This window comes from Balaenoptera acutorostrata, chromosome 9, assembly GCF_949987535.1.
Source record: "Balaenoptera acutorostrata chromosome 9, mBalAcu1.1, whole genome shotgun sequence".
NCBI lineage: Eukaryota > Metazoa > Chordata > Mammalia > Artiodactyla > Balaenopteridae > Balaenoptera > Balaenoptera acutorostrata.
In genome coordinates, this window is record NC_080072.1 from 31,034,898 (window position 1) to 31,057,402 (window position 22,505).

Here is a 22,505-nt window from a genome sequence, read left to right on the forward strand (position 1 = left end):
AGAGTAGATGCTAATACTGTATAATATTTCTTTTTCTAGAGTAAATGTGAAATATAAATGAATGTCATCTCCAATGGCATAAGAAATTCACATGTAAACAGAGAGAGGGAAAGGGAAGGAGTATAAAAAGAAGGAAAGAACTGAAAGAGGTGCTTTTGATTTCTTCCTAAATGGTCAGGCTTTAATCTATACTTATTGAATGAATATATCCAAGTATTTATCTTCTTTAACCAAATGAAAGTGCTGCTATAAATTTTGTATCTGTTGTACATTTTGAATTTTCCATTAAGAACTGTCTCATACTTTTTGAATAAGATTTCAAATGAAATTAAATTATTAAAAAAAATTCTACAGTATAAATTCATTACTATCTCTGCTTCTCATTTAAAAACAGAAATTAGAATAAAGAATTTTATAAACCTCTGAAGATATGTAATACTCTGCAAAGACTAAAGAAAATACGATTTTCAACTATTTGCAAGAGAATTTTAAGAGATTTTAGTTAACCTCAAAAACCTAGTTAGAGAGATTGGTTCAACACGGTGGAGTAGAAGGACGTGCTCTCACTCCTTCTTGCAAGAGCACCAGAATCACAACTAACTGCTGAACAAACATTGACAAGAAGACACCAGAACTCACCAAAAAAGATACCCCGCATCCAAAGACAAAGGAGAAGCCACAATGAGACGGTAGGAGGGGTGCAATCACAATAAAATCAAATCCCATAACTGCTGGGTGGGTAACTCACAAACTGGAGAACACTTATACCACAGAAGTCCACCCACTGGAGTTAAGGTTCTGAGCCCCACGTCAGGCTTCCCAACCTGAGGGTTCGGCAACAGGAGGAGGAATTCCTAGAGAATCAGACTTTGAAGGCTAGTGGGATTTGATTGCAGGACTTCGACAGGACTGGGGGACACAGAGTCTCCACTTTGGAGGGCACACACAGTAATGTGCTCATCAGGACCCAGGAGAAGGAGCAGTGACCCCATAGGAGACTGAACCAGACCTACCTGCTAGTGTTGGAGGGTCTCCTGCAGAGGCTGGGGGTGGTTGTGTCTCACCGTGAGAACAAGGACACTGGCAGCAGAAGTTCTGGGAAGTACTCATTGGCATGAGACCTCCCAGAGTCTGCCATTAGCCCCACCAAAGAGCCCGTGTAGGCTCCAGTGTTGGATTGCCTCAGACCAAACAACCAACAGGGAGGGAACACAGCCCCATCCATCAGCAGACAAGTGGATTAAAGTTTTACTGAATTCTGCCCATGATAGCAACAGCCAGCTCTACCCACCACCAGTCTCCCCCATCAGGAAACTTGCACAAGCCTCTTAGATAGCCTTATCCACCAGAGGGCAGACAGCAGAAGCAAGAAGAAATACAAGCCTGCAGCCCGTGAAACAAAAACCACATTCACAGAAAGACAGACAAGATGAAAAGGCAGAGGGATATGTACCGGATGAAGGAAACAGATAAAACCCAAGAAAAACAAGTAAATGAAGTGGAGATAGGCAACCTTCCAGAAAAAGAATTCAGAATAATGGTAGTGAAGATGATCCAGGACCTCGGAAAAAAGAATGGAAGCAAAGATCGAGAAGATGTAAGAAATGTTTAACAAAGACCTAGAAGAATTAAAGAACAAACAAACAGAGATGAACACTACAATAACTGAAATGAAAAATACACTAGAAGGAATAAATAGCAGACTAACTGAGGCAGAAGAACGGATAAGTGACCTGGAAGATAGAATGGTGGAATTCATTGCTGCAGAACAGAATAAAGAAAAAAGAATGAAAAGAAAGGAAGACAGCCTAAGAGACCTCTGGGACAACATTAAACATAAAAACATTTGCATTATAGGGGTCCCAGAAGGAGAAGAGAGAGAGAAAGGACCAGAGAAAATATTTGAAGAGATTATAGTCGAAAACTTCCCTAATATGGGAAAGGAAATAGCCACCCAAGTCCAGGAAGCACAGAGAGTCCCATACAGGATAAACCCAAGGAGAAACACGCCAAGACACATAGTAATCAAATTGGCAAAAATCAAAGACAAAGAAAAATTATTGAAAGCAGCAACGGAAAAACGACAAATAACATACAAAGAAACTCCCATAAGGTTAACAGCTGATTTCTCAGCAGAAACTCTACAAGCTAGAAGGGAGTGGCATGACATAATTAAAGTGATGAAAGGGAAGAACCTACAACCAAGATTACTCAACCTGGCAAGGATCTCAATCAGATTGGATGGAGAAATCAAAAGCTTTACAGACAAGCAAAAGCTAAGAGAATTCAGCACCACCAAACCAGCTCTACAACAAATGCTAAAGGAACTTCTTTAAGTGGGAAACACAAGAGGAGAAAAGGACCTACAAAAACAAACCCAAAACAGTTAAGAAATGGTAACAGGAACATACATATCGATAATTACCTTAAACGTGAATGGATTAAATGCTCCAACCAAAAGACACAGGTTTGTTGAATGGATACAAAAACAAGACCCATTCATATGCTGTCTACAAGAGACCCACTTCACACCTAGGGGCACATACAGACTGAAAGTGAGGGGATGGAAAAAAGATATTCCATGCAAATGGAAATCGAAAGAAAGCTGGAGTAGCAATACTCATATCACATAAAATAGACTTTAAAATAAAGAATGTTACAAGAGACAAGGAGGGATGCTACATAATGATCAAGGGATCAATTCAAAAAGAAGACGTAACAATTATAAATACATATGCACCCAACATAGGAGCACCTCAATACATAAGGCAAATGCTAACAACCATAAAAGGGGAAATCAACAGTAGCACAATAATAGTAGGGGACTTTAACACCCAACTATCACCAATGGGCAGATAATCCAAAATGAAAATAAATAAGGAAACACAAGTTTTAAATGACACAATAGACCAGATAGACTTAACTGATATTTATAGAACGTTCCATCCAAAAACAGCAGATTACACTTTCTTCTCAAGTGCGCACGGAACATTCTCCAGGATAGATCACATCTTGGGTCACAAATCAAGCCTCAGTAAATTTAAGAAAATTGAAATCATATCAATCATCTTTTCTGACCACAACACTATGAGATTGGAAATCAATTATAGGGAAAAAAATGTAACAAACACAAACACATGGAGGCTAAACAATACGTAACTAAATAATCAAGAGATCACTGAAGAAATCAAAAAGGAAATAAAAAAATACCTAGAGACAAATGACAATGAAAACAAGACCATCCAAAACCTACAGAACACAGAAAAAGCAGTTCTAAGACGGAAGTTTATAGCAATACAAGCCTATCTCAAGAAACAAGAAAAATCTCAAGTAAACAATCTAGCCTTACACCTAAAGGAACTAGAGAAAGAAGAACAAACAAAACCCAAAGTTAGCAGAAGGAAAGAAATCATAAAGATCAGAGCAGAAATAAATGAAATAGAAACAAAGAAAACAATAGCAAAGGTCAATAAAGCTAAAAGTTGGTCCTTTGAGAAGATAAACAAATTGATAAACCATTAGCCAGACTCATCAAGAAAAAGAGGGAGAGGACTCAAATCAATAAAATAGAAATGAAAAAGCAGAAGTTACAACAGACACTGCAGAAATACAAAGCATCCTAAGAAACTACTACAAGCAACTCTATGCCAATAAAATGGACAACCTGGAAGAAATGGACAAATTCTTAAAAGGTATAACCTTCCAAGACTGAACCAGGAAGAAATAGAAAATATGAACAGACCAATCACATGTAATGAAATTGAAACTGTGATTAAAAATCTTCCAACAAACAAAAATACAGGACCAGATGGCTTCACAGGTGAATTCTATCAAACATTTAGAGAAGAGCTGACACCCATCCTTCTCAAACTCTTCCAAAAAATTGTGGAGGAAGGAACACTCCCAAACTCATTCTACAAGGCCATCATCACCCTGATACTAAAACCAGACAAAGCTATTACAAAAAAAGAAAATTACAGACTGATATCACTGATGAATATAGATGCAAAAATCCTCAACAAAATACTAGCAAACAGATTCCAACAGCACATTAAAAGGATCATAAAGCATGATCAACTGGGATTTATCCCAGGGATGCAAGGATTCTTCAGTATATGCAAATCAATCAATGTGATACACCATACTAACACACTGAAGAATAAAAACCATACGATCATCTCAATAGATGCAGAAAAAGCTTTTGACAAAATTCAACACCCATTTATGATAAAAACTCTCCAGAAAGTAGGCATAGAAGGAACTTACCTCAACATAATAAAGGCCATATATGACAAGCCCACAGCAAACATCACTCTGAATGGTGAAAAACTGAAAACATTTCCTCTAAGATCAGGAACAAGACAAGGATGTCCACTCTCACCACTATTATTCAACATAGTTTTGGAAGCTCTAGCCACGGAAATCAGAGAAGAAAAATAAATAAAAGGAATACAAATTGGAAAAGAAGAAGTAAAACTGTCACTGTTTGCAGATGACATGATACTATACATAGAGAATCCTAAAGATGCCACCAGAAAATACTAGAGCTAATCAATGAATTTGATAAAGTTGCAGGATACAAAATTAATGCACAGAAATCTCTTGCATTCCTATACACTAATGATGAAAAATCTGAAAGAGAAATTCAGGGAACACTCCCATTTACCACTGCAACCAAAAGAATAAAATATCGAGGAATAAACTCACCTAAGGAGACAAAAGACATGTATGCAGAAAATTATAAGACACTGATGAAAGAAATTAAAGATGATATAAACAGATGGAGAGATGTACCATGTTCTTGGATTGGAAGAATCAATATTGTGAAAATGACTATACTACCCAAAGCAATCTACAGATTCAATGCAATCCCTATCAAATTACCAATGGCATTTTTTACAGAACTAGAACAAAAAATCTTAAAATTTGTATGGAGACACAAAAGACCCTGTATAGCCAAAGCAGTCTTGAGGGAAAAAAATGGAGCTGGAGAAATCAGACTCCCTGACTTAAGACTATACTACAAAGCTACAGCAAGCAAGACAATATGGTACTGGCACAAAAACAGAAATATAGATCATTGGAACAGGATAGAAAGCCCAGAGATAAACCCACGCACCCATGGCCAACTAATCTATGACAAAGGAGGCAAAGATATACAATGGAGAAAAGACAGTCTCTTCAATAAGTGGTGCTGGGAAAACTGGACAGCTATATGTAAAAGAATGAAATTAGAACACTCCCTAACACCATACACAAAAATAAACTCAAAATGGATTAGAGACCTAAGTGTAAGACCGGACACTGTAAAACTCTTAGAGAAAACATAGGCAGAACACCCTATGACGTAAATCACAGCAAGATCCTTTTTGCCCCACCCCCTAGAGAAATGGGAATAAAAACAAAAATAAACAAATGGGACCTAATGAAACTTAATACCTTTTGCAAAGCAAAGGAAAATACAAACAATACGAAAAGAGAACCCTCAGAATGGGAGAAAATATTTGCAAATGAATCAACGGAGAAAGGATTAATCTCCATAATTTATAAACAGCTCATGCAGCTCAATATTAAAGAAACAAACAACCCAATCCAAAAATGGGCAGAAGACCTAAATAGACATTTCTCCAAAGAAGACATACAGATGGCCAAGAAGCACATGAAAAGCTGCTCAACATCACTAATTATTAGAGAAATGCAAATCAAAACTACAATGAGGTATCACCTCACACCAGTTAGAATGGGCATCATCAGAAAATCTACAAACAATAAATGCTGGAGAGGGTGTGGAGAAAAGGGAACCCTCTTGCACTGTTAGTGGGAATGTAATTTGATACAGCCACTATGGAGAACAGTATGGAGGTTCCTTAAAAAATTAAAAATAGAATTACCATATGACCCAGCAATCCCACCACTGGGCTTATACCCAGAGGAAACAATAATTCTAAAAGACACATGCACCCCAATGTTCATTGCAGCACTATTTACAATAGCCAGGGCATGGAAGCAACCTAAATGCCCATCGACAGATGAATGGATAAAGAAGATGTGGTAAATATATACAATGGGGTATTACTCAGCCATAAAAAGGAACGAAATTGGGTCATTTGTAGAGGTGTGGATGGACCTAGAGACTGTCATACAGAGTAAGTCAGAAAGAGAAAAATAAATATCATATGTTAACACATATATGTGGAACCTAGGAAAATGTTACAGATGAACTGGTTTGCAGGGCAGAAATTGAGACACAGATCTAGAGAACAAACGTATGGACACCAAGGGGGGAAAGCGGCGGGGGGTGGTGGTGGTGGTGTGATGAACTGGGAGATTGGGATTGACATATGTACACTAATATGTATAAAATGGATAACTAATAAGAACCTGCGGTATAAAAAAATAACATTCAAAAATTCAAAAAAATAACTTAGACATACTGTATTCTGTTATAAACTATTGGTTGTAACATAATAAATAGTTCAATATAAATGAATTTAAGCACAAACCATATATCACACATTACATGAAACAGAAAAAAAAATAGGTATCACATATTACATGAAATAGAAAAAAATATATAGATACGATATAGCCCCAAAATTACTCTCTAAAAATTACCCTAGAAATTTCAAAAGGAAGATTACATAACTAACATATAATTATCAAAATGAAATGAATATACAAAATAGGGATATCAATTAAAAATTGTGTGCAGTTATTAAATTTCATTTCTTAATAAGCAATGAACTAAAACCTGTTAAGAACTGATGTCCTACACAATGGGATGGATGCTATATTAAAATGATTGGTAGAGAGCAGTCGATACAAAGATTCTGAAATGTAAAACAACTGCTTGTATTATATAGTTTATATTTTATTGGAAAAGTAATGTACTTTTCCAATAAAATGTACTAAAATGTATTCATTTCAATAATCTGTTTTATTTTCTACATGTATTGTATGAATTTCCCTAAGCCATTCTCCAGAGTTAACAATTTGAAACTCATTCATGTATTTTATTATGCATCTTACAACTAAGACTAAGAGGTAGGTAAGAATGATTGTGGCAAACAGCCTAATTACAGAAAAAAGCTAATATATTTTTACACTACAACATTTTGAAACCAATTTTGTGTTTATTGAAGCACGATTTTTTCTTCATGCATATTTTTCAAGATTTTTTTTTTTTGTCAGAGTATTAGTTCCTTAGGGCTGCCGTAATAAATTACCACAGATTGGCTGGCATAAAATAACAGAAATTTATTCTGTCACTGTTCTGGAGGTTGGAAGTCTGAAACCAAGGTGTCAGCAGAGTTATTAGTTCCTACTAAAGTCTATGAGGGAGAATCTATTCCATACTTCTCTCCTAGCTTCTTATGGTTGCCAGCAATTCTTGGTGTCCCTCGGCTTGTAGATGTATCACTTCAATCTCTGCCTCTACCTTCATGTGGCATTCTTCTGTGTGTCTCTCTCTTCTCCTCTTCTTATAATGACACAGACATATTGGATTAAGGGCCTGCCCTGCTCCAGTATGATCTCCTCTTAACCACTTACATCTGCAATAGCCATATTTCCACATAAGGTCACATTATGAGGTTTTGGAAAGGACATGAATTTTGGAAGGATGCCATCCAACCCAGGGCAATTTCCATTTAACATTAATGAAAAGATTCCTGTATTATATAGCATCCAAAAATGATTGATGAAATAGGTGAATCATTGTTGAATATTAGATGCGATCTTTTATATTCTGATCAGATACTCAGACGAGCACTTACCTTTGGGAATCATTCTCATTCACAAATATGACGTACATACAAAGAGGAACTTACAAAATTCTTCAGGGATGACTGAGGAGATTAAGCTAGGTACTTTCATTTGTTTCTAATTTGAGGACACTGTTCCCTAGAATATTTTCTAATTCTGATTTCACTGCAGAATTGTTCAGATCTGAATAAAGTCTGTAAATTACAAGTGGTGAACAAACTTGGGAACTAAAGTTAAATATTACAGAGGTAGACAAAGTAAGTCTGAGGTAAATTCAAGTACTTAATTCTTATCTTTTGCCCATATAGTTATGTTGATATTTTATTCATTGGATTCACCAACTTAGAGTTTGTAATCATAATTGAGAAGATGAATTTTTCCTGTATTTGAATAAATAGTTTACTTAGCAAATTAATAGTATAAATGTGACTTCAAGGGAAACTACTTAAGAAAACAATCATTTACATGCACCTTTAATGAACATGCCCATGTATCCTTTTACTAATTACCTCTTATTCATCCTTCAAGTCACAAATCAAGCACCATGTTGTCAGACCTGGTTTCCTTCAGTAGATGAAACCCCTACTAGACGTACTTATGGTACCTTGTACTACTTCTTTATAGCCCTTACCGCTTTGTCAATTTTATACTAATATTTATGATTATTTAACTACCATTGCTCTTCTCGGCTAGACTATAAACTCCACAGGACTGATACTATGGGCTATGTGTATTTTACTCGCCTTTGTTTCTTTGCCTAGTTCAGTACTTGCTGCATAACTGAATAAATTAGAAAGGCATATTTATGTATAAAAAGTTATATGAATACTGAATCAATTTCATTAATTTGTTAAAGAATCCTCTGCCACGTGAACTTCACCTGAATAAACATTTTACAATTACAGTTACTATTTGTAAATAAAATCATTACATTGATTTTAGTATCTGGAAGAGATAACATACTTTTCCATTTCAAACAGACTTTGAATATTTCAAATAGCCCAATTTAAAATTGCAGGATTCAAATGATGAGAGATTTTTATTTATCAAAATCATTCTGGGCTATTATTAAAATAAACACAATTGATTTTAAATATAAGTTTTGTGAAACATTCTCTGTGAGAGCTATTAGAGCAATTCTACATTTTTAGTTGCTAATATATGAAAACATGGCACATATCATACTGAAAAATCCCTTTAAAACAATGAACACTGTAATTTCAGTAATGAAATTTATCAGTATAATGCATTTTAAAAATAATACTTGAATATTTTAAATTTTCATAGTACCTATACTTGAGAAAGCTATAGTAGTAATTAATTATTCCCAAGTAGGAAAATTAAAATTCATTTTATGATCATTATTAATTATTTGAGTTATAGACAGTCTGTTGCAAATCTGAATATCTAAATTCAGAATTTGGGCATGCAGATATAATTATAATCTCTCTTTTGACAGCTTGAATCTACATAGTTAAGTAAATACACATATTCTTCTCTTCTCCTTCTTCTTCTTTTTAAAAAAATTTCCAGGTTAGAGAAAGGACTGCATTTCAAAAGTCAAATATAATGCTAAGATAAACAATTTTTCCAGTTTTGAGACACTGCTGCATCTTGAATTGAGCTATCTGTGTCATGCTAATATTTCCTACATTTTCTTTTTGAGAAAAAAATGCTAAATACCCCTTATTTCCACACATATATAGTACATATCTCTATATATCCCACACTTTCTTATATTAGGCTGTTCAGGAATATTACACGAGAAACTGTGAGGAAGAACTTGAAGAATCAGATGATGATAACTTTCTCATAATTTGATAGCTGCTCTAAGCTTGGCTGAGCGTCCTCTGGGGTTATGTTGTACATCTTGATCTTCCGGAGTAAGTACCTTCTTATGCATCATTTTCCACATTAAAGGGGCCCTTCCTATAGAAACTCCTTCCATGTTTTCATGATCTGAACCCAACTGAGATTTTTGTATCACCTTCTGTCTAGCACTTAGGTTAAACCTTTCTGTCATGCTTATCCCAAGCAGGAATCGTTTGATGATGCGATCCTCCAGTGAATGGAAGGAGAGGGCAACAAGGCGACCACCAGGTCTCAGAAACTTCTGAGCTGTCTTCAGTCCTGTGTAAAGTTCATTGAGCTCATTGTTCACAAATATGCGAACAGCTTGGAAAGTCTTGGTAGCGATATGGGTAGATCGTTGTAGCAAGTCTTTTCGTGCATAAGTAGCAGAGGGAGGAAATGCACCTACAAACAGATTTTGTAAAAACAGGAAAAGAGGACAAATAGGTAACATTAATATTTTCCACTGTAAATTTACTGGGTTGTGTTGTGTGTATATTTAAGGAACTAAGTTTCCTTAGAAAACTGTGTCATTTCATCCATACTTCTCCATTTTATTTCTGACCCTTCCATCAAAGTTTAAAACTATTCTGTTAGAAACATCTTTCAGAAATCTTAAGGGTAAATGGAGTCAAACAAGAGCAGAGAAAGAGAAAAGGGTGAACAAATATTTGAAGAAATAATAATGAAAAACTTCCTAACTTTGATGAAAAATATTAACTCTCAGCTACAAAAACTTCAATGGACCTCAAATAGAACAAACAAAGAAAACTGCACCTAGATGCATCATGATCAAACTACTACAAGCTGAAGATAGTAAGAAAAATCTTGAATACAACAAAGAAAAACAATATATTACATAGGAGACCAAAAATATGATTAACAGCTAATCTCTCATTAGGATAATGGAGCCTATCAGACACTGGAATAACATTCAGATTGTTAAGGAAAAAAAAACCTGTCTTCCAAGAAAGCTATTTTAAAACCATTCTTCAAAATTAAAGGTTCAAAGACATTTTCAAATAAATTTTAAAATGAGAAAATTCATTGCTAACAGCTCTAAATTTAAGAAATACAAAACGAAATACTTCAGGCTGAAATAAAATAACATCAGGTGATAACTTGGATAGAGAGAGGGTAATGAAAATACGAGTGATATGATATGAAGAAAAGAAATAATTCTCTTAATTTCTTAAAAGACAGAACTGTCTTTCTGTCATTCTTAATTTCTTTAAAAGGCAAGACTCTAAGTAAAATTATAACATAATATTCTTGGTTTTATAATATAGATATAGATATGTATTGTATATGACAGCAACAGCACAAAGGATGAGAGTCTGTAAATGAAACTACACTAGTACAAGGTTCCTATATTTTACTGGAAGTTAACGTTGCATATTGTGGTCCCTAGAGCAATAACAAAAAATAATGCAAAGAAATAAAGCTAATAAGTGAATACAGAATAAAAATAATCCACAAAATATTGTTTAACACAAAAGAAGGCAGAAGAACAGGAAAATAAAAATGAGACAAAGAGAAGACAAATAGCAAAATGTCAGACAATAAATCAAAATATAAAAATAATCACATTAAATGTAAGGGTACTAAACACTCCAATAAAAACGCAGAGACTGACTGAAAACTAGCAAGACCTAATTAATTCTACATTGTCTACAGAAATGCACATTAAATATAAAAACACAAATAAAAGTAAGCAAGAGGCTGTGAAAAAGTATACCATGTAGAGATTAAGCATAAAAAAAACGAGAGAGACTATACTACCATTAGACAAAATAAACTTTTAAAAAGAAGAACTGCTAGACCCCAAAATAAACATTTACTATTGAGAAAAATGATCAAGACAGCAGGAAGATACAATTACAAATGCATATGCACCAAATAACATAGTTCCAGAAATTTACATGTCTCAGAAAAATGACCCACATTTATATAGGCAATTATGTTTTGACCAAAATGTCAAGTTAATTCAACGGAGAAAGAACAGATTTTCAATGAAAGTGATTATTTGTACAAAATGAAATGAACTTCAACCCTTACTCCACACCATACACAAAAATTAATTCAAAATGGATCATGGACCTAAGAGTAAACACTAAAACCATAAAATATATATCTGACAAACCTCTCTTATTCAGCACATATAAGGGAATCTCACAATTTAGTAACAGTTCACATTTAGTAATCTGTAGCTCCGGTAGTAAAGTACATTAAGACACATCTGATTAATCTTCTTAGGAAACTGGATCAGAGAAGGGGAGAAATAATATTTTACCTGTACCACAGAGCTGAGAACCCGGCAGCCTGATGTTAACCAAATCAGTGTTATAGGTTCACACTTCCCTCTACAAAATCTACTTTGCTGAAAGGCTAGAAAACATTAGACATTAGGGAATTTATCTTCCAACAACCAGGTCTCTCAGAAACAAAATGCCAAAGTCAAAGCTGAGGAGGGAGGTCAACTTCTTTCCCTTTGCTATTCAATTTCTCCATTTTTCCGGGAAAGAGTTTTGGTCACTGGGCAATGTATTTCAAAACATTCTAAGGATCTGAACAAACATGCAACTGTTCATGATTTAGAGCTTGGATTTAGAGAACGCTTCAAGAAGGTTGCATTCCTGAAGTCCTTACGTGATTCAAACCTTGGCTAATTCAACGCTAATTTTTTCAAAGGAGAAATGTAATATAAAATACATTTTAATGTATATGGATTTTAATGTAAAATAGGAGGTAAACATTCATGGAGCATATGGATCAACAAATACTGTAGGATATTTTTGCTTTAAGGTTTAAAAAATTGTTTTTCTTATCATCTCTAATATTTTGTAGAAATTAAAATCATGGCTCAACATGGTAACTGCTTAGCTTTCTTTGCATTTTATCACATTTCAAAGATATATATTTGAGGATGTGTTTTTTAACGTAGCACCCTGAATTAGCCATGCCTGGATATGTGTTAACTAAATTGATGAAATGATAGAAAAGCAGAGAGCTTAATTAACAGTTCCCTGATATTATCTTTAAATGTTTTTGAAAGCTAATAAAAATAGGAAATGTTAAAATAACAAAGTAATGTCTGAAATCCCCACAGAAATTCTAATATAAACAACAGCATTGGTTCATTTGACATGACAAAGTATGGTAGGCATTTGTTTACCAGCTAAAATGGCACCTTCCTCTGCTATAATTATAGTTTATAATTCATTCAGCCAGCTAGTTATGAAACTATGAGATTCCTGACTGATTCTTTTAATTGAAGAAATCTGTTTTTATTTCAAAGTATTCACATAAAGTGAGACTTTATTAACATTTTATATTATGCAATGTCAAGTTTATATAATTCATGTTCACATTAAGTACATCCACACTATCTATGAATCTGGAGCTCACAAATTAACACCACTGTGACCAGATAAGCTTGTCTTTCTAAGGTCTAATTAGGCCTTGTCAATATCATATCATGGAGAAAGAAAATAAGAGCTTTTGTTTATATTTAGGCATGGATGATCCTGAAGATAATAGGATAACTACATTCCATGAAGCTTTCCTTCTGGGGCTTTCTTACTTTTGTTTAGGGAATTCTAATATGGACTACGTCCACTGGATTTCTTGGGAAGGATTTCTAGGTGTGGTCCTGTCAGCCTCCTCAAGTCCCATTTTTAGGGAGATGACAAGGGCCTGCAATGGGCAACGTGTTTCGTGCAGCTTTTTGGTGCTGCTCTGGGGATGAAAGGCACATATCCTCCCTTCCTTTATACTGGCACTTTTGTGTCTGTAATTTATGGGAAGAGAGGTTGACAATGCAGATTGTGTAAAATGAAATAAAGAAACAAAAGTATATAAAATAGCATATGGTAATGAAAATTAATGTAGTAAAAACAAAACAGCAACAGGCATTGTTACAAACAGACAAGAACATAAGAAAAGACAATACTGCTATCAAGAATTAAGCAAGATTCTTTGTCTGAATTGGAGACTTTAAAGACAATGAGTAAATGTCCTGTGCCTCTGAGGTAGCAAAAAAGTGTTTCCTTGTGAAAGTCACTGGTCAGAGAGCAACTCTGCCACAGAGTTCTCTTAGGTATGCATAGACTAGGTAGGAACATTTGCCTACAGGTCATCAGGAAAAAAAGATTCAAAAACTATACCAGAACCAATGCCTACCTATGAGCTGGAATCTGATTTAGGCCATAGGAAGAAAAATATTAGTGATACATGCTCCCTGACTCTGAGGAGCGGGCTGTTTTGCAATCCTTCACTGCTTTCTCATCTCCCATATCCTGTTATCAGAAATAGAAACTGGTCTCTCTGTTTTTCCATTTCCTGAGCTTAATCACAAAGTCTTGTATGGCTAATTCATTTGATTAAGGCAGAGAGCAGGTAAGACAAAATATGGACTCAATCACAATTTGGGTCATTTGGTTTGGTACTGAGAGAAAATCTCCTTTTTCTGGTTTATAGTCCATCAACAGATTTACTTCACACCAGGCCAATGTATATTAGTTCTAAGTGGGAAGAGGTATGCTTACTCTTCACATAGTACTTATCACACTACTGTGATTACTAGTTTGCTTGCCTGTCTTACTCGACTCTGATCTCCTTGTAAACAGGAACTATTTCATGTTAACTCATATCCCTCCTGCTTAATAGAGAAGCTTATGATTCTTAACCTTGACTGCACATCAGAGTCACCTGTGGAGCTTTTGAAAAAATAAAGATGCTTGGCTAAAGTCCAGACCTATTGAATCAGTTTCAGGGGTTTATTACACAGGAATCAGTACTTTTAAAAAGCTTTACAGAGGATTTTGACTTGCAGCCAAAATTAAAAACTACTGTAATAAACACTTGGTAAATGTTTGTTAAAAAGATAATGAATAGATAATGAACAAAAAATATGTATAAATGAATAAAAATCCAGGGCCATAACTACAAAGTTTCATTCACATCATTGGATGGATATATGAAGAGTATAATATCCAGTTACATCAATAAGTGACTAAATGAAGAACATAATATTTTTAGTCAGAGAAAACATTATGAATAGAATTTTTAAATAATGTCATGAAACAAACCCCATCCTATATCCTACTTGTTGGCCATATATGATTGTGTGTACCAAATTATGATTTTAATGGGACAACTGAACTCTTAAATTTGCTAACAATATCATTGTCTCAATACAACTGTATGCATGTATTTAATGATACCTGATACTGACTGGGAATGTCCTTAATGAATCAATCATTTGCACATGCAGTGGAGCAACTGCAAATAATCTGAACCTTAGGCCATGCAAGCTTGAAAGTCTTTATTATCTGAAATGGGCAAATGTGCAAAGTGAACTTTATTTTTTCATATTCTTTTACAGAATAAAATAAGACATGAGAATGTATTGGTAAGATTTGGAAATTTACAGTAAAAAAATTCATGAAGAGCTTCAGTGGTTTAAGTTCAAATTCCCCCCCAAAGATTAATGCATTAATTAATTAATATTATAATTGAGATTAATTAATATTGTTGGGATTTTTAGGTTAACTATTTCACTTAACACCTTTGAAATCCTAAACGACAAGTTTTCTCAGTTCTTCAAAATAGCAGAACTGTTTTCCTCTTAATACCTTAAAATAGCAAAATTATGTCAGTAAAATTCCTACAAAAGGAAATTAAAAGCTAATATACATTCAATACCAAGTTAAGATGTTTTCAAGTTAAGTACACTTTTAAAAAAATGTGTATTTAAGAATAAATGAACATTAAACCCACTATGGGATAACAAGTTCTAATTTCAGTATAACCTTAAGACATTAATTGGCACTTACCTCTCTCACAGTAATGCTGGGAAAATTCATAACATAAGAGATCGACCCTAGCTATTCAAGAAAAGTTTTGAAGTGTTCTGCCTCACTAGAGGCACTCCATTCTCACATTCCAGGATCAGGCTCGTTTGCAGTGGTATTTTACAATGCCTGACAGTTTCATATCCTTATTCTTTTCTTCCTCTCATATCAGCAAATTCTGGTGACTCTTTATCTGGAATGCATGTAGAACCCTACCACTTCACACCAGTTCCACTGCTCTCACCCTACTCCAAGCCATCATCATCTTTTCCACACAGTCATCAGACAGGTCTTTTGTGTACAAAAACTGGACGTCATTCCACGGTTCAAAACCTCTAGTATCTTCCTATCACATGAAATAGGAACTGAAGTTCTTCTTACCTTGGCCAAATGTCCCTATGCTATATACAATTTCTGCTTCTCACCACCCCCATTTCTCTGAACTCATCTCCTGATCTTGAGCTCTGTAATCTTAACTAATTCATGGCGTGTTCATCCTGGGTCCTTTGACCTGTACCAAGAATATCTATCTGCCTATATATACCGGGATGGATTACTCCTTACTTCACTCAGGTCTCTTCTCAAACACTGCAGAATTAGAAAAGAAAAATAGCACCCTGTCACTGGAGTCCCCTTACATGGTTTTATGACTTTTTTTTTCATAATACCTTATCAGGGATAATATTTATTTGTTTCCCATCTGTCTTCCTCCACTAGAATATACACTCAGTGAAAACAGAGACTTTGTTAACTGCTATAAATCTTTTACAGCAAGAAGCGTTAGTAGATTGAAAGAATGATTGTATTTGTACTTTAAAGTTATAAACATAGTCATTGTTAAAAAAACAAAAACAAAAGCAAAAAGATATATTATCTGTAGTATATGCAGTAAAATGTTAATGTCACTACTCCTTAAATTCCACCCTAAGAGGCAATCAAGAGGTATACTTTCTAACTTTTTTCTTAATAGATATATATGACACTTGTATATAAATGTATGTACATGCATACATATATATATTTGTAAAAAGGGAATGATCTGTACAATATCTGCAACTTGTTTAATTACCTTACTTTTAAAAATAATTTCAGTTGTATAGACACATTATAGTCCATTTTGTTTGTTCATTTAACAAATGTTTATACTGTCAAGAACAGTACCAGCTAACTGGGAATGGTAATTAAGGTAGAGGCAGTCTCTACTTTGGTGGAGTTCATGTTGCCACCACAGCAAGAATATCTGGGATGTTTTCTATTTTTACTATCACAAAAAAATGCTGCAGTAAACATGTGAACTGCACATTTTAAAAAATTCTACGTGGCAGAAAACCTCTACAAAGTAAAAAGTCACAATCTGGGGAAAATACTTTAACTGTATGTGAACTTGTGATAGTATGCCTGTAGAATTAGTGTTAGGTCAAAGGCTGTTTATGCCCATTTAAATTTGAACCAATGCTTCTAAATTTACTGTCTAAATAGATTGTACCAGTTTACTTCCACCAATAGTATTTGACAGAGTCCACCTCCCCACGTACTCAACTAGTACTGGAAACTATTACTTTTTGTAACTTAGACTAGTCTAATAGTAGGCAAATGATAGCTTATAGTTGTTTTAATTTGCATTTCTTTGGCAATTAGTAGAAGTGGGCATCCTCTCAAATCTAATGACCATTTGATTTTAGCTATGAATTGCTTGAACAAACCCTTAATGTGATGTTGCTTTTTTCTTTATTGATTTGGCAGAACTATTTATAAAATAAAGACATAAAGCATTTTCCTCTCATATATAGTTACAAATATTTTTCCTGGATTGTGACTGTCTTTTTACTTTGTAGATTTTTTTCTGCTATATAAAAATTTAGAATTTTCTGCTATATATAAATTTTTCATGTCTTCTAGATTTTGTCAAGTTTAGGAAGGCTTTCCTCACTCCAAGATTATAGATATAACCAACTCTATGTTTTTCTGGTATATTTCTGGTTTTATTTCTTACATTTAAATATTTGATCCGCGAGAAGTTTAATTTTTAGTATAGTATGAAGTAGGGATCCAACTTTATTTTTTAAAAACCACATAGCTAATTGCCCTATTTATGAAATAGTATGTTATTTCCCTACTCATTTGAAGTACTGCTTTGATCATATACTGCACTTTTAGATACAAATCTGCTTCTGGATTCTCAATTGTGTTGCACTGACGTATTTCTCTATTTTTCTGCTAATACCAGATTATTACTGCTTTAAAAAATCTTCCAGTACATTTTGCTATCAGGTGGAGTAAGTGCCCCTTTCCAATGCCATTATCTTTCTTTTTAAAAATTTTTTGGGTATTTTTATTCATTTATTATTCCAAATTAAATTTAGAAATAATAAAGTATATAATGATAAACAGTTTGATTGGAATTACAGTAAATTTCTAAACTGATCTGGAAAAATTTACATTATCATATCAAACAATCCATCCAAGAAACAGTATTTCCATTAATATTTTACATGTCCTTCATTAAAGTTGAATAGTTGTCTTCACTTAAGTCATGGTCAGGCTATTTGTAAGTACTGTGTTTATACATACACATTTTAACCATCCCTATGGAAAAGCATAAGAAATGATAATATTATATTAAGATGACATGATGTAACAGAAATAGGGCTAAACTTTAGAAAGGAGAGACTAGGCTCAGTATACGATCTTTTACATTTTTATGGCTGTTTGATGTGGGGCAATAGCACAACTTCTGAGTTTGTTTCCCCACTAGAAGATGAGGTGATAACACTTCTCACAGGATTATTCTGAAAATCAAATAAAGAAAATCTTCAGGAGCACCTAGTGCACACTTGGCATAAAGTAGTCACTTTATGAATGTTATTCACACATTTATTTATTATTCTCAGTTGTAAAATGGAATAAGTGATGAGGGGATTTGATAGGTTAATTTGAGGTTCTGCCAAACTAATTTTACTTTCATCCTGAACTAATAGCACAGTAGGTAGGATAGAGGGCTGCTGAAAACCCCTGAAGCATCTGAGTAATGCTTATTGGATTTAGGCATCAGACTAAAACACCTCAGCATCCAGAATGAAGTTAAAATGTTCCTTATGTACAAATTAATGACGTACTTCTAAGCTTACTAAGCAGTATTTAGGCCTTAAAAGTATGAAGACTTAGCATGGCATGGGAATGAGAAATCATTAAAAGAATTTTTTTCCAGTTTGACCTTGACTTATAATAACTGATGCTAAGAATTAAAACCCTAATTTCATTAACCTAAACCTTCCAGATTGCACTCACCTGTCCAGGAGATTATCTTCCATAATTACACTCCCAGATTCCTCTTGCCACCTAACTATACAACTTGTATTATGGCATTCTAAGCACATAATATTCTTTCTCTGTTCTTTTTTTATTCCTTTGCTTTAGTTCTCATGGAACATTTTTCTGCACAGGTTATCTGCTTTCTTAGGCACAGTTCCACAAGGATAAAATATATTTGGAGTCATTTTAAACCAGGCCCATTGTTTTCACAGCTCCAAAAAACCCAGTAATTACATCCTGAATGATGTGTATCAGTAATTACAGCATCATTCACTTAGCCAATATTTATTATGTACAATGTAGTAAACACTGGGGATTAAAATGTTTATGAAGACATAGTCCTTGCCCTCAAGAAATTCAAACCCAAAGAAGAAAAGATAAATAAATAAATATTGGGAAGAGGGTTATAAAGAAGGATTGTACATACTATTAAGGGAAGGAGGAGGAGGAGGAGGGGGAGGGGGAGGAGGAGGAGGAGGGGGAGGAGGAGGAGGAGGAGGGGGAGGGGGAGTGGAGAGGGAGGGGGAAGGGATCTTTGGCCCTCATATAGACAGCATTTTCCAAACTACTGTTCTGCAGAACAGTGATCTTGTAAACTATAGCACTTGCACCCCCAACCAAACACCAATGTGTCTGTTGTAAGTCTGAGAAACGCAGCATGCTATACTCCTCTTTTGGAGACTCACAGTACCCATTAGCATGGTAAAGCTCTGAAGGCAACCGTTTAACTTTGTTTACCTAGCATGTCCAAACTTTTTGAAACAGAACTTTTGATTTTTAATAACAACTATTTATTCCATAGAACTCGTTTGCTGGGTAACACACTTCGGAAAATATTGAAAATAGGTTTTGTGTTAATCACTTTCCAAATATCTTAATTACATCGTTAAATCCCTATAATAATCCTGAGACGTAAGAAGTAAATATCCTTATTTCCATTTAAAGGTCAAAAACAAAGGTGTAAAATGTATCTTCTCAAGTTCACAGGAATCAAATGGGAACTCAGATTCTTTTAACATGAAGTGTACCCTAACATCCCCTTTTTTGAAATACTGAGTGAGCCTAACTTCCCCAGAAGAAAGGCATAACATTTCTGGCGAGTTCTCTGAGAAACACATTCAGGGAAGCCCAGATCAGCATTAGTTCATCTAAACAGAAAAAAACAAAAACCCAAAAAAACCCTTATATTATTATATAGGTTTGTAATTTTAAAAATTTCCTTAGGATGTTCTTGAGTTTTTTAAGTGTGCCCAAAACAAGGCAACAATTTTAAGATTGTATGTTCACTAAACTATCTCATCTCCTTTTTCCTGATTAGAATTTAAGGAAGTTAAGATGAAATCACATGGTTTAGAGTGATTTCCAGAAGCTCTGATTCCATGTCTGGTGTTTATATAACAATCTCATTTTCTGGGAGAAAATGAGTGTGGAATCTTTACTCTAAGCCTGAATAGCCTTTTACTGAGAGATGTTGTAATGGAACCCAAATCACTTTGCATCAAGTTGCAAGAGTCTGGCTTTCTTTCCACATTTCCCTTGGGGAGATGTGCATTGTCAAGCCTAAAGACTGCGCATGTGGTGAAGGCAGCAACTGCCCTGATCTCTTACCCTGGGAACAGTAATGAATACCTTCGGCTTTTGTCCTTTTCATTCCATTGAAAATAATATATTGTTAGCTCAGGTTATTAGACTGTGCATTTGTCTCTTTTTCATCAGCTTTCTTGATAGTGGGTTTAAAAAAGAAACAGTTGCTACTGCTGCCATTATAAAAAGACTTTTGGGCAGGTACTGATTACATGTTTTTGATTAGGAATCTAGACTCATCCAATGCAGTACATACTGGGCTTTTCCTGACTCACTTGCTAGGAAGGGAGCCATTTATAGTTTTTTTATGTTCTAAAAATGAATACTTAATATTCTCCAGCTAAGCAACATGAGGGGACAAGCTTGTGTACAATTAGGAATTAAGGGCTCAGATGGCTAAAATCTTGGGAAATTAAACCCAGATCCTTTTATTTTTTTTCTTTAAATCTTCTTGACAAATGTTGAAAGAAGACTGAAAGATTTTTCCATACATTTGTTATTATGCATTTCTTGTAAATACACAATTTTACCAATGACAGGGCAGCGCTCCTTGCTCTCATTCTCAGTCTAGAATGCCCTTTTCCCTCTTCTTACAGTTTATGTCTACTCATCCTTAATACTCACTAAGGTGCAATCTTCTCCAGGAAGCTTCTGCAATGACCTTTTAATAGATATTTTAATCAAACTATTTACTACTCTATACTATTTATCTATTAGCCCTTACTAGGCTGTAAGAAGTCCAGAAACCTTTTCATATTTTCCTTATATCCCCAGTCCCAGGTCTAGGGCCTGGTGCACAGTAGGTGGCAAAGGGGAAAATCCACTAAATAAGAGATATTCTTCCAGTCCCAGATAAAGATCAAGATGTACCATAAATGGTATTCTGAATGTGGAAATTCATAAAATCCCTGAAATCTTCGTAAGATTTTGTATATACATGCAGATTTATGTGGAGACACTGCAGGGCTTCTAGCAAAGGCTCAAATATACCAGGGACTCCAAAGTAGGTAAATTCCTGGTGAAAACATATTGAGTTTACTGAGTTTTCAGCTTACAACTTACCATCTTTAATAATACCACCAAACAAGGCTCTGCATTTATCTAGTTTTGGTTTGTTATATTTTTCTTTAACTCCAGGAATATCACCACTTAGCACCATCAGAAGCGCTGGTTAAAAACCCCCTTTACGCATGACAGCAGAAGTTGGAAACTATAGCAGTGAATATTCAGTCTTCCTCTGACTCACAAGGAATTTCATATTAAAAGAGAAAAGCTTGCTTAGTAACAGGCTGCACTATATATAATAATAGAACACAATTTGTATGTGGAAGCGGTAAGATAGATTTCATTCATAAAAAACACCATGCTTCTGGCTAGATAAATGACTTGAGGTCCCAGAGAGAAATTATCATTTTTAGTTCTGGGATACCCTTATGCTTACACTTTTTAAAATTTAATACATTCACATGTTCAAATGTATTGAGATTTTTAAGCTCGTGAATGAAATTAGCAGTGTGCTGTGTCTGTCAACGTGATGCACTGCAATTCCTCCTCAGTGGTAGGGTTTAAAAATTAATTCAGCTCTTGCACCTGTTTGTCAGCATTCGTCTGTCGAATTTCCATCACATTTAATAAGTCTCTGTGACGCAACTCGTGTCCTTTTGCCTGGGCTCCATTAATGTAGGGTTAAATTCTCACCCATCTGAAATTCAAGTAATATTACAAATTTCATATTGTTAATTAAAATCTGTGAACTTCAGTGGTTCTGGATAAAATTGGCTTTACTCAGTGAGGTTCTTTTGAAACTTCTTCAGAGTTTCATCTAATCCCCAACTCCTACCAGGTTAAGTCTGATGACAACATGATCTCACTCTGGGTGGTTGAGATTTACAAATCCTCCTACAATAGGGAAAACATCGAGTTGTAGGCTTGAACAAAAATGGTAACAAGGAACATTACCTACTGAGAAGAAATAAAAAAGATGGCTCAGAATTAAATTAAAAGAATATCAAATTAAAGGATTGATATTTTTCTCACATTATTTTTCAATAAAGCTAATTCTATACTACCTGTGTCTTAGAATGCTTAGCATAGATGGGGTAGCTCAAAATGAATCATGATTCCTATTACCTATTTAGG

The 22,505-nt window shown here is 34.5% G+C and overlaps 1 protein-coding gene across 8 annotated transcripts in view; it reads right to left on the reverse strand.

Annotated features, from left to right (window-relative positions):
• METTL15 (methyltransferase 15, mitochondrial 12S rRNA N4-cytidine) overlaps positions 1 to 22,505 on the reverse strand; it is a 361,764-nt gene that overhangs the window by 154,226 nt on the left and 185,033 nt on the right. For 4 of the 8 annotated variants that reach the window (XM_057552983.1, XM_007180998.2, XM_007180997.2 and 1 more), the window contains one exon: positions 8,598 to 10,020. The exons of 3 other annotated variants lie outside the window; for them this stretch is intronic. In XM_057552983.1, coding sequence (XP_057408966.1) covers positions 9,575 to 10,020 — 446 coding nt within the window. In that variant the 3' untranslated portion in view covers positions 8,598 to 9,574. Of the gene's footprint in view, positions 1 to 8,597; positions 10,021 to 22,505 lie in introns of those variants that run through there. One more of the 8 variants, XM_057552984.1, reaches the window with a different exon arrangement.